This window comes from Ischnura elegans, chromosome 11, assembly GCF_921293095.1.
Source record: "Ischnura elegans chromosome 11, ioIscEleg1.1, whole genome shotgun sequence".
NCBI lineage: Eukaryota > Metazoa > Arthropoda > Insecta > Odonata > Coenagrionidae > Ischnura > Ischnura elegans.
The window spans coordinates 31617449-31636988 of NC_060256.1; the positions used below are offsets into that span (position 1 = coordinate 31617449).

Here is a 19540-nt window from a genome sequence, read left to right on the forward strand (position 1 = left end):
TGTTCCCAAAGAACCCTAATAAATAAAATAAAAACGATGAAAGAAGAGGGAAGACGCATAAGAGAGCAGCTGTTGAGATTGACGTTACTTGACATTACGGACAAACGGCCTCAGGTTAAAATATGGTTAAATGGCTACATTTTATACAAATACAAATACCTTTTTGAAAATTATGATACATCTACTCATAATAAGTAACAAAAAGTAACTGAAAAATTAGTACAGAATATGTATATCATGTTACATAATTTTTAATGTTGACACGTCTAAATGACGAGACTTTTCGTCATCCATCCGGAACGCTTGGGAAGACAATGACAAGAATTTTCGCCATCTGTATGAAATGTATTAAGGGGAGATGTTGTTCTGGGCAGCTAGGGTGACGAATTCCTTGCCAGTACATACTTATAAAGTGAGTGTGAGAGAGACTAAGAGAGGATTCATGAAATTAAGAATTGACCTTGAAAACCAAAGCAAATGCAAAAAAAAACAAAGCAGTCCATCTGCCTGCATCCTGAAATTAACAAGGGAAAAATAAGTTTCACAAATTTTAACTATTAAAATACCAAACTTATTTATTTCATAGTTAAATGGCAATTAAATTTCCACAATGGCTATCTCCCAATAAGTCTTATAAGAGCAAGTGTATTTAAGGCACAACAGTATACAAGTCATCTCCAACCATGATCACCTGCCCTAGTACAAAAGATATAGGTTCTGTTCACTGCACTGTATAATACATATTTGTCTTTGCTAAATCAACAGTCCGGTCACATTAACATGTATGATAAAAAATACCATCACCATAGTTAAGGTTTCGGAATGGCTACAAAAACTGAGCAAAAGCAATACACAATAAAACATATGTTTTCAACATGAAAAATTATCTTATTACCACACATGAAAGGGAAGATACTACAACCAAATGGAGTACATATATGTACCTGGTCATATAATGCAAAAACCAACAAGGCTTTCCATCAAATCATAGTTTCACTCATTGTAATTATTTGTGACTTATTAATTAATAATGAAAAAAATCTTATTCACAATTTGCCAAAATAAAAATATTACCAACATATGCTTATAATTGTAGAAAGGCACGAAAAACTATAACAAGAAGAAGATTTTCTTCCTCATTTTTGGTTCATTATAGAACAATGTATTATTAATAGGAAAAAAATGGGCATTGAAATATATAACCTCTTTAAGATTCAATTGACATGAAATTTGACAGTGATTTACCTGAGCAACCAATTGGCTGAAGTAAAACCTCTGTAAAGGCTTGTTTACATGATACATTAACACGCTCGACTTAATGTCTGCTTGGATGAATAATTTTTGTGGACCGGAACGGAACGTGTACGAATGCATGAACCAAATAAGAACAGGTTCTATTTTCTGTGCATGCATTTGCCTAAGTTAAGTAGTTACACGGTACATTTTCGTGTTCATTCGCACGTTAATACCATTAGACATTTACTCGTATCCGGGTTAATGTACCATGTAAATAGGCCTTAACTCTTGGCTGTGCTAATTTTTTCTGCCACTGTAAATGGTTTGGCTAATTTTTTGACTCATCTATATATTCCTCAACACGAGCAAAATCTACAAAAGGCTTGCCATTGATATCTGAAATTTTTACGACTAATGGAATTTTATCATCATAATATGTTGTAGATTTTGTACGTCCACACTCATCAATTTTCACAAAATTAGAAACTTCTGTTCCTATGTTTGTTATCATAGAGAAAAACTCTTTAGGGGTGACATCTCTATTCACACAATGAAAAATTAGGTAACTTCTGATAGCTGCCTTATCGGTTGAAAATTTTACAACATCAAACCCATGATTTAGTATTGAGATTTCATTAGTGTACTTTTCATGACACTCAATGACTTCTCCCTCAGATATTTCAGAATTCACTTTCTCTAAAAATTTTTTTTTCCTGTCATCACCAACATTTATACCCCATTCTTTGTCAAAAAGTGATTCATCAAAGCCACTTCCTAAACTTTCTTGTGCCCTTTTTTTGTGCTCTTGATATTCTTTTTCCATACTTTTCAACTTCAAAGCCTTAATTTCAAATATTAAGTTGGCAATGCTGTAGAAATCGTTTTCATCTTTGAAATCACCCACATTTGTTTCCAAATTTTTTGATGCTGACATAACACTCGATATACCATTAGCAACCTCACAGTGTTCAACCAATGGGAAATACGTGCACCACAGTTTTAAAAAAAACTCCTTAACTTTGAAACTGATCTCAATGACAAAATTCTTCAATTCAATGCATTTGACTTTCACATAAGAAAATACAGCATGAACATCATGCAGAGTATATTTTACTCCCCTGAAACACCTCTGTATTGCAATTACTTTCTCAATACCACCAATGGTTTTCCCACCAGCAGTGATACTAGGTGCCGCATTTGAAATTTTTGTGGCCACCTGAATTCCTTTCGCCATCTTCCCTCCAGTTTTCAGTCCCTGAGCCAACTTCAATGGCCCACTGGCGACGCCAGCAAGTCCTCCAACAAAATTCAGCCATCCCCCAGCAGCCTCATGATTTGTTATACTTTGTCCATGCTTCCAGCGATCGACTAACTGACTGCCTCCCACAACAAGAGAACACCCAGATGCAATGGCCACACCTGTGGCCGCTAAGACACCGCCACCAAGCGCCAGGGATCCTAACGCAATACATGGTCCTATAACATCAAGTGCATTCATGACATTCCCTTTAGCAGGTGACCATTTGACATCTAACAATACGTCACCTTCTAGATTAGCTTGGTAGACGCCATTGCGGGGATAGCACATAATCCATTCAGGATAAATATTTTTGCGAAGGAAGTCTTCCCAATCCCAGTATACTCTACCAATGTGGTCCACATAAAATATAGACCGTTTACACACACTCTCATTTCCATGTCTTGCTATTCGGACAACTGGAAAATGAATGCAATAATCACCTTTTTTCCCTATATTGATTAGTGAATTTCCAGCAAATTGTGAATGTAAGCCAAGCTTTACGTATATCATTAGACCCAGTCTGGTGATGTCATATTCTTCACCATGTAACCTTATTGCCAATTCTAGACATAATCCCTCAAAATCATGAACTTTTAAAATTATTTCAGGATGATAATGAAACTGCTTTTGAAAGCTAACATCTAACAGGCGAAGATATACATACCCCTCTTGATCAATTAAACTCTGATTACCGTTATGCCGCACAAGAAATAATACAAGTTTATTATTTTTATTCTTCGGCTCTAAAATTTGCAAACGAAACTTAGAAAAGCCATATACCTGTTTATAAATCACATCCATGAGCTTTTCAACGTTATTGGTAAAAGTATGATCAACAAATAGAGCTTTTATTTCTTCCTCCAATATTTCTCTTTTTCCAGTAAAGCTTAGCCATGATTTTTTTTCCATATAGTACTGTTGTTGAAACGCAGCAGCTTTTAAGATCCATTCCTTATGCCCATGGACTCCAATGCACCTACAAAATAAGAAACAAAGGCTTTATTCATGGCAATTGCAATACTAGTTATCAAACATTAATAATGAGCACAATTAAAATACAAGATGCAATAAAACAAGGTTCAAATGCTCATCAACGGCAAATAATTGTTGGCAAAGCAAACAATTTTAAAACAAGTTTTTTTTAAAAATAACACGAAGATGGCAATATTCCACAAGTTTATTGTCCGTACAACGCGTTTCGACCGTTAGGTCATTATCAAGTACAACATTGGGTCATTGTACTTGATAATGACCTAACGGTCGAAACGCGTTGCACGGACAATAAACTTGTGGAATATTGCCATCTTCGTGTTATTTTTTAAAAAACTTAGAATGTCATTCCACTACATAACGCCTGCTTCTGTTACTTTAATTTTAAAACACTACAAAAGGCAGTCTGAGCATAGCCAGATGGAAAAAACTTTTTTTTACGTGCCAATTTCATTTAATTTGGTCACATGAATTGCTATGGGAGGCTGATTAACTATTTCCTAATCTTAGGATTCATTTGGTTGCCACACAGCGATGTACTGGAGTTAAAGGCACTATTCATGTGGGTTCACAAAATCAATAGCATCTCATACATAATTTCAGTTAAGTGCAAATGTGAGGTATGTATGATTTAAAAAGCACATTTCATGGTGTAACATTTTGTTCCAGACAAAATTCATTTGAATAAAATATTTGGTGTAATTTTACTTCAATGACTATTTCTAACTTAGGTTATTTTCTCAAAATAGCTACCTCATACATTAAATAAATTTTGAGTTCACACGAGATCCCCTAACTGATTCAATGAACACAGAAAATTTCTGGAAAAATGCTCCAGGATGTGCAGACAATCCACAGGAACTGTGGCGTATTCTTGTATTTGAAAATTTCCCAGCCCTGAATAGTTTTTATTCCCTTTTCTCAAATACTTTCTGTGGGGTATATTCCTAGCGTGGCTTGATATCTTCCATTAGTCGGTACTTTTTGGCTATAGCATGGTGTATTATTTTCACAGACAGAGCTAGCATTTGTACACAAATGGAAAATCTCTTGCCAAGTTTCAAATTTTAGTGATTCTTGTAATACAACTGTAAGATGGTAGCATTAAAAAATTCTACATTAATTTACAGAGGATTTGTAATTCAGTATATGTTCGTACAATTTGTGCATTGCTGATGACTCTGTAAAGTTATCACCGTGACTCGTCCCAGAATACTTATATAACTCTCCTCTTCTCCTGGTCGTGACCCCTGCTTCATTTGGTTGAGACTATTCTCCCGACTCTGGCACCGTTTTGTAGATTTTATCGCTAATCAATTTAAATTGATTAGCGATAAAATCATCAAGATATAATATGGTAATGTGTGAAAGGTTCCTGATTTGATTCTTGTGCATTGAGGCGTCATAACTTCAATTTAATTTAGCTAATGTTTCTAGCTTCATTATTTTATAGTTTATTGAGTATAATTTTATGTAAATAATCATTTCTACATTGTTGCTACCCAAAGGATTTTGTTTATATAAGTAAAAATTCATTCTAACACCGAGGACTATACAATGCGCATCACATTACGATTTTGTGTTCTTATTCCAGGCTTATATTTATAGAGTCCATACAAATGTTGACACATCAGGTCATTTCCAAGAAGCGATTAAAACTTGAAACCCTGGCTATCAAACTGAAGTAATGCCAGAAAGCACAAAAAGTGCAAGTTTGATGCAAAAAAAAAAAACAGAATACAAGGATTGTAATTCCAGCCAAGAAATCTAAATCTGGAGAGGGAAGCACTGAGAAAGAGAATGTTTTGCAACCAAGAAGCCCAGTACATAAACATGCATGCATACTCTCTCAGGAAAAAGCACAGGAGAGCTGTGTGAAGTGGAAGATCCTTTACGAAGACACCCTGACCTTAAGGAATCTTTGGTAATTTAATTCCTCACATTACTAATAAAAGATACATATTGCAAAAGTGACTCGTGTTGACCTTAACATACAGAAACATATTTCAGGATAAATAAATGATAAAGAGCTTGGACAGATCCTCAGGAAACAATTTGGTCAAAATAATGAGAAAGTGTGTGGCCGCAGATTGCAGGAGCATTTCTGCTGCACTCATTTCACCTCTTTTTGAAAGTAAGTTTTATGAATGAAGTGTATTATTTAAATAATTTTATTTAAATTAGTATTTCCATTTATCCTCTAATGCACAGTAAGAGTCTCATGTATGTTGATACCACTTTTTCCATAAACAAAACACTTGAAAAATGGGTAAATTCCAGGAAAAGAGCATCATTTCACAGTTTCTGAGCCATTTGGACTCTTACACCCTCAGCTGCCACAAACCAAGCATTGTTCTTAAAAAAAATTATATGAACAAGAGCCACATTCACTAGACTACATGCTTGGTCTTAGATTTACTGACCATTATTTCAAATATATCCTCATGAAGGTATGGATACACTTATACTTATTATCTTACGCTACATGTCCAAAATCCCTCTCACAGAGGCAGGAAAAAAGTAAAACCTGAAATATTCATAGTGAAAGTCAAAACACCACCATTTTTATTTCATAGTATATTGGAGCATATATTAACCTTCAATTTAAAAAAAATTGGATGAGTTAACAACTCTGCCTTTTGGTGATAAATCTGGAAATAAGAAGTAATGTTTTTGAGCTAAAAAATCGGTTAATTAACAACTGTTGACATCATTTTGGCTAACATAACAATGCAAGGGGAATAAAAGACATTACTGTGGAAGCTATGTACTTGTAATTTGGCTTCTTTTTGGATTTGGCAAGGGGTCAAAATTTCATTCAAATATAATACGTGGTTCCTGAGTTATGAATTTTTACCCTGTGCCCTGCATTCTGGAATTAGACTTCCACTATCACCACTTCCGAGCAAACATCTCAAACTTCGACTCCTCATATATTGCAAACTATGAGAGTGAGAGAGGAAATATTTTACACGGGTCATAAGATAGGTGATAGTAGCTAGTGACAAAAATTTCATCAAAATCTGAGTCGGTGGGTGTCATTTTTAAAATTTCTGGGTGATTTGACATGGAGTGACCCCTAAATGATGCTAAAGGTGTGTTTTCATTCATCTCTATTAAAAAATTTATCTCTCCGTACCTTCACAGGTGCTGCAATGATGAACGAAATATATAAAGATACACTATTTGTTTGAGAAATATGTATACAACAGGCTACACAAGTGTAATAGACAGAATGTGACATTATTCCTAATAACAGGTTAAAATATAATTTGTGTTTTGTTATTCCTTTTCGATAAGAAAGATTGCAATAAATACACTTTTATCATATGAAGTTATGGTAACTATTTATTCAGAGTATATTTTACTTTACACCTCTCCATTTGTGGCATTAATATAGGAATATATAAGAATGAAAATACAAGCGGAACAGCTTGTATTTTGATTCTTATATTTGTGGCAACAATACAGCAAAAACACCACTTTATATGCATATTACTGACTCATACGAATATCATCCAAATGTATTCTTGGTATACAAATGTGTTACGACGGTAATCCAAGAGAAATACAATTTGTAACAACTTTGGTGTTTCCTGGAACATGAATATACATAAAACAATTGTTTTAAAGGACTCGATATTGTAAAACCACTGAAATACTTATGAAATACAAGGAGTCCCATTTTGTAATATGACTGTATTGTTATGGTAATTAATGCAGTTGTATGACAGATCTTCCTGTTTCGGTTAGCTGTGTCATTGTGGCGTTTCGTGCAATCTTTTCCTGCCAGTGATGTACATCCTTTAGTTATATGATCAACGTTTTATTTTTGCCACTTACATTTCTGCAATAAGTCACTTTCTATATGTTATTGTTGAGGATATATTTCTCTACTCCTTGCACCTATCTCTTCATCCTGAATGACAATGAGAAAGACTGCAGTTTTGTGAAGAAATTGTCCTTTAATTTTAAGCCATGTATTTGTAAATATCTTACAAAATTTCTGCAGTAATTTGAAACGCTGTGATAATGCTTCCGAGTAATTTCTTTGATCCCCAGTTACTTTTTTACTTTTCTATAATTTGAATAATGTAGAAGGTGTCACATTCATGTTTTTTCACGTAATTTAATCACTATCGTGATTTAACACTTTCTCAGCTGGTCTGCATCAGATTAGATCCTTTCCTAGAAACTATTTACCTATCACATGGTTGGATTCGGTTAGGCTCCGCAGTAACTAGTGAGAATTCATCCTATCCTAGATTTTACAATTTTTATTGGCAAGGCTTATCACTAGTGCTTTTTGCCTGAGGTTGGTTTTAACTGCTGATTCCACTGGTCAACAAAAGCTCGTAGCCTTTTATCTTAAAATATTTACCTTTGTTTAGATTGCTCGTCGATTACAGACACTGGGAAAGATCGCCTCTTAAGTTTACAATTCTTGCAGGACCCTTGGTTTGACGTACCTTATGTGAGAATCCATGTCTTCTTCGTCGGTATGAGGGTCATCCACTGCTGCCAACAAGAGTTAGGGAGAGTATCCTCGCTTCAGTTAACGATTAAGTTCCCTCAAACTCCAAACAGCACACACCTTTCATGAGCATGATACCATATAATACTACGGATTTACTAAGGCACATAGAAATGCAATGATAAAAATAAGTTACGTCGTGCCGGTTGGCTCAAGATGCGTTGCCAATGCAAGATCACGCACGTAAACAGTCGTGCACTGAGGTCACCTCAGTCTACGGTGGGCACCAGAGATGGGCAAAAATAATCGATTATACGTAATAATCGATTATTTGCTTTCGATTATTGCGATTATTGAATCGATTATGGACATCCGATTATTTGAATATAATCGGCGGGAATAAGAAGCGTGCTCACTTGCGAGAAACGAGAGCGAGCATATATTTTTCATGACAATCTATCCTTATATCGCAATTGGTGATTGAAAAATTTGAAGACAATCATAAGCAATAAAACAAATTCTAAATTTTTGATGGGAGAAAATATCTATTGTTGAAGGAAGAAATCATGAAAAATTAGCGAAAAAAATTATGGCCGCGTTGAGTAACTACATGATCATATGGAATACAGGGCCTATTTGGTCAAGGACGAACAATTTTTTTCACCGCCAATATGTAATAAAGCTAATTTGGCAACGCTTACCTAATAATCAATCGTAAATAAATGTATAACACCACGTAAGTGGAAGAGCCCAGACACCTCATCTGAAGCCGATTCACTCATAAGTCACTAAAATCCTTTGTTCGGTGTAAGCTCAGAAACGAAAGTGATATGGCACCAATAAAGAGTCACTTGTGGAAGTATTTCCACAAAAATTTGAGTGAGACTAAAGAAAAACAATTTCCTATAGTCATGTACTAATGGCATGAAAAACCTATTGACGATATCACTGTCAAGAACAAGGCAAAAACTTAGCTACTTTATTACTACCACCAATGCCTTCGTAAGCTTAAGAAGGCATTGCTATAGAGCGTTCCACATTTAGTTGACAGTATGGGCTCTTAAGCCGATGTCCCACGGTCAAATTTGCGTCAAAATATTTGCATCAAAATTTGATGCAACTGACGCGCACCCTGTCCCACGGTCAAAATTTTGTCCAACTGGCTTTTGGTCCTATCGTTTGTACAAATCACCGATTTGTACAAATGGATAGGACAGGTTCTAAATTTTCATCCAATTGGATGAAACCGACCAACCACAGAGAATCGATTTCCATGTTAATCTCCATAAGGCCGGGAGTGCGGTGTTGTCAATAACAGCACGAAAATTAATGCTGCGGTATGCACTGATTAAAAATTGCATGCTAATGTAGAAAGAGATGCTACAATCATTCGTGCCAATATTTTTTCGATAAAAATTATAACAAAAGCTATAAAAAACATTTCCTTAAATTTCCGTCAGAAACGTGTATTATTTTACTTTATCTTCTTCTCGCAATTTCTGCCTGACCGTTGTCTGTATTGAATTGAATCTTCTGCAAAAAATTTTGCACACTATTTTCTCCTTGAAGGTCTTCACCAATTGTACAAATATTGAGTTAAAATGTTGTTATGCCGACGTAACACCCTTTAGGATAAGAAAATTTTGATTTTTGCAAGGTAAAAAGTATCCGCTTACCAACTTACGTTTCTTACGTCGTAGGTCCCTACATGCTGCATATGTGGAGAAAACTACAAGGTTATTTTTGGTGAAAAAATCATTAACTTGCATCAATTCTGAAGCGAGTTACAAGGTTTTGATCTTAAGAAAAAATATTACGGTGCCGCTGGGCCGGGCTTCTTGCTTTTTCTTGCGCGCAGAGGGAAAATTCTCGGGCGGAAAAGGAGTTTTTTGTCAATGCATACTGAATGTATTTATCTATTCGTTTGATATCCTAAATAGAGAATACTCATACGTCGTAACAGCAGTGTTTTTATCTCAATACATTGATACACGAAAGTAAGCAAGCGGCTTGGAAATAAGACGCTTTCGCCTTGGGTGTTTAGGGCCGTGTCCCAATCCACGGTTATGCGCCCTTCGTGCCCTTGCTGACGTCACGTTCAGGAAGTGACGTCAGGTAAGGGTCGTCCCAATACGCTCAGTGCAAGGGTCTGAAGGGCGTGTGGAGTTAAGGGCACGAAGGGTACGAGAAAGGTACCTACGTGCCCTTCAGCGGTCGACGCGACGGAAGGATCGGAGATAACTACGCCGGCTGAATGGATTAACCACTTAAGATTGTTCATGCCTGTTTAAGTGAATGTTGTTTAAACAAATGAACGGAATTTTTCGTGATAATTATGTGGATGAAAGCGTAATATGTGGACAAGTGTCAGGCCGTTTTCCAATCCACGTAGTATGCACTCATTCCCTTGATCCCTTTCTCCCTTGCACCCTGTTCCCTTACTAATGCTCTACTGGCACCATAAAGTGTGAACGGAAATAATGCGAACTATTGGCAGTAACGAAATGTGACGCACGGGGTAGTGTTAGAATATCTGGTGGTTGATTTAAGAATCAATTTCACCTTTATACTTATATTTTTGCATGCGAAGAGCAAGAATTCACAATGCCGATATAATAAAACGTAGAAGAGCTCACATAATAAACACAAAATTACTTAAAACTCCAGGGGCGGAATTCTGTACACCGTACCGACGATTGTCGGTGTCGGTAAGCCGGTCCTACCGATAAGTCTCGTTACGAGCGATTCAGGAGACACGTTTTACCGACGATTGTCGTTATCCCACCGACAGTTGTCGGTAAACCCGTCGGTACATACCGACGATTTCAAAACGCTCGGTAGGACCTACCGACAAATTTTTAGCAACATGGCGGACTTTTGTTTACACTTTTCGGCCTAAGCTGACGATTTTAAATCATAATCTACGACGCTAGATCCGTGGAAGCGCTCTAATTGTATGTTATTTATAATAAAAATGATTGATTAAACACTTGAAACGTAAAATTTACATAGTGGGAGCAGTATTTAACTTTACCAATGTTACACGTATATTACATTATGCGTTCCAATAGCGTAAGGTATTTTACATTATAAATATTCCGTAATTTTAAGTATGTAACGTATTGCTTTGCTTTTAAATTACTCACAACAAGACACGATAGGTACCTATTGTTGATTCGTAAAGTTTGGATCCGAAATTAATTTATATTTTCAATAAAAACGAATGCCTATTGATGCACTTTCAATGAAATATATACGTAGACATTTCGCTCACTTTCATATTAACTTCAATACCCTAAGTGAGCATCTGAGAATGGGGTTTATAATGAAAATAACTCTCCTACCTTCGTAAGTACTCTTGAGAGCATCAGACAGCAACGACGAAATAGAAAAAGCCTATTGCTACTATATTTTAGAAGAATATAAATGGCATCACTTAACTCCTCTCACTCTTTGACGTCGTTACCGGTGCACAAAACTTCCCGTAAAATTAATGCTGAATTTACTTCACCATACTAACCAAACACCGTACGGGACTTCAAGATAGATTTTCATTATTACTATAAGAGCACTGAGTAGGTACGTACCGTGTATTCCATCGGTAGAAAGGGGCAAATAAAAAGAATGATTGCACGAAACAAGGAAACATTTAATGAATTATTCATCATAAAACTACAAAAATTTCATTTCAACACGAGAAAACCTTCATACTTTCAACGGTATATCACAAATTAACACTGATCAAGCATATTTAGTGAAAGTCATATCAACGCAAAGTTTGAAATAACACACAAATGGTATCAAAATGCAAAAGTTAACACTTCCAAATAGATAGCGTAAAGTATGTCACTCAAGTTCACAATCACAACACTTGACGCGATGATACTGATGATACCTTCCGTGACATTCACGGAATCTCGGTATTTTTCTCAACGAATGTAATTTAAATAGCCCGAAATGTGAATTCAAGCGACAAAAATGTTTTCTAATTAAATAATTACCCTTGTGGAAGTATCGGACTTACGGCGAACAATGAGGCAAACGATGTAAACAAGCCGTGGCTCAAGATGAAGGTACATTGTTACAATACTAATAAAAATAATTTCGTCTCTGCTAATCCCAAGATACAATTATAATAAGCGTAGGTGAACAATTAAGTAGCAGACAAAGTCCTCCTCAAGACAATTATACTTGAAAATTCCAATACATTGAGCACCAAATGTTGCCGGTGTTCTTCTATCAACGACCGCTGAATCCTTGAATATAAAGCCTTTTTTACTTGGGCTAGAACAAATCCGATGGTAAATTCAGCAAAATCTCGGAATAAAAGCCACATCGCTCCAACGGGAGTAAGAAATTGTGTTCGCAGAGTGATTAAACATCGTAAATATTTCACAAAGCAGTGATCAACTCTTTTTAACTTCTTCGCGGGCTGACGAATAACAGATGGCGTTTTCGGAGCCTCATTTGTTTAATGCTGTTTAATGCAAACAAAGGAGAAATATGATTGGTCGAGGCGCCTAGCCTCGCGTGCGGGTGCCACTTTCGTACCGACAAAAGCATTACGTCACGAATTTGTCGGTTGCACCGACAATCTGTCGGTAGCGGCGTTTTGTGAATCACATTTCTATCGGTGCTACCGACGATCGTCGGTAGCTACCGACACCGACGATCGTCGGTATCCGTGTACAGAATTCCGCCCCAGTTCAAGATTTCTGAGTTTTCGATTGCCGCCATTTTGACGTCCACTTCCTACGAGGGGAAGGGAGCGAGGGAGCATCCGCGTTCCCTAGTTCACTTACCCTTCGTTCCCTTGCGCCCTCAACCGATTGGATCCACCCTTGCTGTCGTCACATCCGTAAGTTGACGATCGAAAAGTGCAAGAAGGGTGAATAATTGCGAATTGGAAAACGGCCTCAGTTCCATAAAGGTTGGCGTCAAGGGAATGGCTAGTTCATTCATGTCATCTTAACTAAATAATGCTGTTGCATAATTTAAAGGGATAATTGTAATTCGTAGCATGAGTTGCACAAATAATAAATGAAGTTACAATCCTTAAATGTGTCTTACGTCCTATGTGCTCTCGCTTTCGTGCTATTGAAGGTTAGGTTGCTGTTTTATTGCTTCAAAGCATAGGTTACCCGCCGCTGTATATAAGGTACGTATTTGGCAAAAATAAGCAATATTTATCGGCATGATGTGAAGTGCAACCTCAACATCATATTATTTCCCGTTACTATATCCCCATCTCCGAACCATTTGCTATCATATTGTAATTGTTTGTCCGACTCAATTTAGCATCAACCTCGGTATTGACATTAGGATTCTTGCATAATGTTGCTTAGGTTACCTACGTAGGTGCAGGTAATATTAGTTCTTCCGTATCATATGCATCCATTTTTGTGAACGGGAAGGTTATAAAGATTTTTAATTTTAGTCTGTTGGCAATTGCAGCTCAAAGAAATTGTTACCAGAAGGAATTAATTCCACAAATTCGATATTTCAGAAGGTTTTCTTTCAGTACCTCCGAAACGTGTTATCTCTTCATTCAAGTCGACCTAGATTAAACTATTTATCGTAATAAAAAGAATCTTAAGTTAAGATTGTAATCGTAAATGTGTGTGGATATGTTTAAACAAGTTTTTCGTGAATGTGAATGAAGCATGCATTCACCTAATCCCTCCGCTGCGTGTATTCTCATTTTGTTCCATAAAGCATCAGCTTGTGTCGATGCAGGGCTTGTGGTACGAGGCATTGGCATGGTATTAGTAGGTTCTTGAGTATGCCTAGCTAACGATCAAGATTACCTTTTGTAATTAGCTGATCGTTATATTAAAACTACTTCAATCAAGTGGAGTGGTTTCTGGAGGTAGTGGTACAACGACTGTGGTACTGGTTCATAAAAAGTTATTTCATTATATCACAGAATTCCCGTCTAGCCGTAATTAAGTGGTAGTGCCAGTACTCTTTAACCTCATCATGGTCCGAAAAATCATATCTATATAACCTTAACGACACCTAAACAATCTTTTTATTACTCTGAGGAATTCTATTCACGTGATAAACATTAGTAAATATTTTATATATACGACTTAATCTAAACACTAATGAAGCAGCATATGCAGGCTTCTTGCTATTTTTTTTTATCATTATCTTCTTACATTGATAAGAACCATTTTGTAACAATTATTACAATAAAAACCATTTATTATGGTTGTGTTAGCATAAAATCAGAATTTTTGGAAACCGTAGCTCATTTGTTTATGATTCGCAAAATGACCAATTCCATCTTTGGCGCTGGCGTCGGTTCGAAGAGCACGAAGGGCGCAAGGTGCCCCAAGGGCGGGTAGGGCACAGGGCGCAGGGTGCACCCTTCTGGATTGGGACACGGCCTAGGTCCCATCGCGGAAACCAAGAAAAAGAATATCTCTTAATCTGTGCGAAACACTACCCCATCCAGTGTACGCCTTTTACAAAAGGGGGCTTGGGTTTTTTTTCTGAGTTCCTTTGATAGGGTACCATAAAACCTGCACCAAAAGCGACCCTAGCCGAAGGGGCCGTGGGAAGAATTTACGAAGGCGTTCAGTTTGTCATTGCATATTTTTGGAGTGAACAAGTGTTGTTTGGTCTGCTGAATTTGAGAATTGTGAAGTGTGTTTTACACTTATCTTTGCTGTAACACGCCCAATCAATATGTCCGATACAAAGAAGAGGGGAAAATGTGAGAAGCTCATAAGCCGCGAAAGATAGTTGGTGCTCAAAGTCTTCTCGTACTTAAGGAAATCTCTCAGCATTAGTGAGGCCTGCCGAGAAGCTTCGAAGGCTACTGGGTGTTGGAGCTCACTATTTACAGAGTGAGAAACGAAAGCTCCCGGGGTCCATTGGTAACTCCTTCAAAAACTAAAGAAATTAGACAGCCTTACAAAAATTCGAGAGCAGTGATTTTCGACGGTTTGGTAAGATCGGGAATTAGAAGGAAGGTACATGAATCCTTCGTGAAAAATATTCCTCCGACTTTAAAATCCATCTTAAACTCGGTAAATATGGATAGTATTATCCCAGATTACAAAAGGACAACACTATAGACTTCTTTTGGACATAGCCTTCGTGTATGAACGCAGGGGAAAAGAATCCTCCTTATCGAAAGAGATGATATTATTCGTTTGTGGCACAATTAATTATTTAAGGCAGCTAAAAAAATATCGTCGCGAACTCAGGACGAGTGTAACCACAGGCGAAAGTTGGATTAATGTTGGACAAATAGTGAACATTAGTTTGCGAAACAAACAATTAGAAAATCCGCGTCAAGATTTCCTTGCTGGACTAAATACTGGGCTTGGCCCCCACTTCCCGAGGAGGACGATTTGCAATTATACACGCAGGAACGGAAAAAGGATTCATAAAAGGAGCATCGCATGTGTTTCTGTACAAAAAGAACTCAATGGATGATCATGAAGAAGTGGGTGGCGAGTGTTACGAGAGATGGTTTGAGCACTCACTTCTTCCAAACTTACCCGAAGGATCAATTATAGTGGTAGATAATGCCTCTTATTACTGAAGGAAATTGGAATCCTTGCCTACTTTAAGGTGGAGGAAAGAGAAAATCAAGGAAATTATCTTTGAAGATGTCAGCTTGAAAAGAGATCTCTCATTTACAATAAACCAAGTACGGGAAAATTTTGAAAAATTAAAGATTGATGATGTCTTATACAACATCGCCTTTCATGTAATACTAGCTAGAGCCAAAAAATATTGCATAATATGGAAGGAATAGAAATTTCGTCTCATTCAGGAGTGGCGATAATTTTTATTATCCTTCAATTTATTATTTTTTACATTACAGATTATTCATTATTCTGCTTGTGCTTTGAACAAGTACGTGCATAAAATAACAAAAGACTTTTCCTCTTATATTGCAGCAAAGGTATTGTAATTTACGCTAAAAAATTCCTTAATTTACGTCGTCTTTCGTGCAATCCCGAACTCCTTTTTGAACTAAACCATTTTGGCGCTCTATTATGTGTGGTTGCATACGCTGTTATGATGCCTGCCGGCGGAGCGGAAGCTTGGCAACACTGTTATCCATAAGGCCCGTACTGTCAACTAAATGTGGAACCATGGAAGAAGGAGGAGTTTTCCCCTCCTTCTTCCATGGTGGAACGCTCTATACCACTCATCGTCCGGATCTAAGATTGCCAGAGATAAAATAACTTAATATTACAAGTTCAAAAACGAACTAAATTATTTAACACGCATCACGACACCCACCTTCAAAATACCACCATTACAGCATCCGCACAATCTCAAAATACGACAATAAAAACGATTCTTTGCATTTTATTTTTCACTCAATACAAATGAGACGGTGCGCGCCGATATCTTTAGGTCTTTAGCGTTCCTACGAGACGATTATTCTACCACGCCACAAAAAGAATCGCTTCACACTCAAATAACCGGTAGCGCAAGGTAGCGATTCAGGACAGAATAACAATATTCCTAGCTTACGCAGAGAATCGGTGAATAATCGAATACTTAGCCAGCGCACGATTCTTGAGACGATTATGCACCGATTATCATCATACGATTATGGGGCGATTCTTTGGGCAAAATAATCGTTTGCTGAAGGTTAGGCGCTCCCGATTCTTTTGTCCATTATCGTCAACAATGACGCTGCGATTCTGTGGGTGAGGAGAGGCTCATAGCCTCGCACCCACGTGGCCTCACACAGCGATAGCTGGAACCAGAATGACGTCACACGGGCTTTTCCCAGCATTCATACTTAGCCGTCGCGTTTTTTGCGCGCTTGAAAATTTTCACTTTTCATTGAATCGCGAAAAATAGATATCGCCATTAAAAAAATGTAAAAGCGTTAAATATATACTCCAGGAATAACAATATTTCCATTTTGGCAATAAGAAAATAATAGGAAACCACCCTATTTTACAGCCCATCCTTACCCACTCGTCTCCGGCGTGGCTTCACTTAGCCCCATCTCATCTAAAGAAAATTCAGGTTGCCGAAAATACAATCATTAGACGAATCATCGGCGCACCTTGGTTTATCAGCAGCAAAAACATTCGAAAAGATCTTTCGTCAACTCTAATTTAAACATCTCTGAAAAGTGCACTTATAAAAGTCGAAAAATCCTTTATTGCAAAATCTCTGGGACTGTGAACCTCCAATCAAACCTAAATACAGATTTTCTAAATGTGCCCTAAACCCTACCCATATTCCCACTCCCTAACTATCCCTAGCCACTATGCCATGACTCAATTTAAAATACAATCAAGTGATTTTCGCTGTCTGAAACCAACTATAAAAAACCTAACACCCAGGAGACAACCATTTTGGCTGGGAACTGTGGATCACAAAATCCCGAGATATACGTGCGAGTTTGTATCCCCGGAAATGGATTTTGACGCTATTCTGGCTCTTAAAAACTGGATAAAAGTAAATAAAAATAGCTATTTCTAAAGAGAAAATACTACGAAAAGTGAGAATTCCATACCTTATAAAATTTATTAGTGTGATATTGTTACATTGTCTATTTAGAGAATTTTTTCCTAGAAACTGCACTGAAATCTAAAAAACGGGGCAGACGTGAGACTGGCCGACAGAAGTGAAAACTGAAATAATTATTATCCATTATTTTTTATATAGATTTAATATTATTAAAGAACTAATTTCTCCAGTAATACTCATTTTTCAACAAAAATTGAAATTATTTTTTTTAGCAAACTGTTTATTATTAAATATATATTAAAAATACGATGTGTATGAATAGAAAGTAACATCATTTATATATTAAAATATAATATGCTTTTATTTATTTTATTTAATATGCTTTAAACCTATAATTGTTCGCTATGCAGATAAAATAAACTGCCTTAAATTGTACTGACCTGTATTTTTATAGCGTGTACACTCTTCTGCACGTTCATGCACGAGATCTTTATATTTAATGAACTTATACAATATACACTATAGATTTTTATTTTCAATTTTATATTTTTAAAACAAAAAGACTTTAATAGTCTATAAATTAACAATATATTAACAAAGTGTAAATATTTTTCTCTATTAACAGTCTACAAAATAATGCGCACTGTATAGAAAAATATATACACGTACATTCTACGCTTTTTTTCACGTTCATGCACGAGCTCTTTATATTTAATGAACTTATACAATATAGATATTTATTTTCAATTTTAATATTTTTAAAACAAAATGACTTTAACAGTCTATATATTAACAAAGTTTATTTACTATACCTAGTCAGCCTGCGTAGTTGAAATATCCATTGTAAAAGTTTTTAAATTGTATGATATTGAGAAAAAAATCCTCCCCGGCGGGGAATCGAACCCCAGGTTCCCACGTGACAGGCGGGGATACTGAACGCTATACTACCGAGGATGTGATATTAAGAGACGAATTAAAGACCAAAATGTATATCTCGCTGTAGCGATCGCTGTGTCGGGTCGGTGACGCTCACGCGAATTCTATGATTTTTCCCCCATCCCGCAAAAGTGCTTAACGCCGCTAAAGAAGTTTTCACTTCAAAAACCTCCAATATAATCTTTTCAAATAGCCCATTCAAATAAAGCACCTGGTTCTCTTTCATCTCCTAACACCTTTATTTTATTTTTCATAACAAAAAGTAATTCTTTAAAATTCCCAATGTTATCTTATTTGCCCAAAAAACTCACGAAACTCTGCTAATTTACTCTACTCATCTAAATCTTCCATCGATTAAGAATTACTGCCATAAAATATACACGTTACCACAAAAATGTACGCAAATAACAGTGGACTAAAATAGTTGACTCTAGAGTTCGACTCATAATTAAGTACCCCTGTGTGAACGTATATTGGAGTGGTTCCAAAAGGCTATAAAGTATTTCCAAGAGCAGAAATTCTTATTTTACTGAAAGAAAATGTTGCCATGATTGCGCAATGCTAATTGCTTCAAATTCTTGCAAGCGTTCGAAAAATCCACAGAGGAAAAATCATTCGCCTTGACCGGAATTCGAACCCGGATCCCTCGATTTCCGGCCGAGTGCTTTAGCCAGTTAAGCTACCGAGGCGTCATTCTCCCCTGTGGAAATTGGTGGACTATACCGGACAAGGTGGTATGGACTGCCGAGCATATTATGCGACGAGCAGTCCAGCAGCTCGATTCTGTAAATGTGATATGGCCGTCACAAGCGGATTTCGTCAATGTATTCACGGCTTTGACGCTGGAGCGATTCTGAAACTTTTTAGTGACGTCACTCTCACAGCCGCGTCCGTGAAAGTATTCACGCCCAAGAGGGTCCGTGGTAGCTTCGTCGCGGCAATGCGCTCTAATTTTTCACTATGAATTTACGCTGTGATTGATAATTAATAGCACATTATTCATTAATTACGATGGTGGCTATTTCATATTGTCACTTCCCATAAGTAATATGTATTAAAAACAAATAAAAGAAATGCGTAAAGTTAAATTTACATTCGCGTCCTATTTAAATTGATTGGCCTTCATTGCGATTGAAGTTGGT

General features: G+C 36.7%; 1 protein-coding gene across 1 annotated transcript; it reads right to left on the minus strand.

Moving 5' to 3' along the window:
* Positions 1-548: 548 nt before the first annotated feature.
* LOC124167807 lies at positions 549-8305 on the minus strand. Its single transcript, XM_046545841.1, has 2 exons — positions 7996-8305; positions 549-3512 (listed from the first exon to the last, which is right to left on the minus strand). The coding sequence occupies exons 1-2, from the start codon at positions 8010-8012 to the stop codon at positions 1565-1567; spliced, it is 1965 nt and encodes a 654-aa protein (XP_046401797.1). The 5' UTR covers positions 8013-8305; the 3' UTR covers positions 549-1564.
* Positions 8306-19540: the final 11235 nt, after the last annotated feature.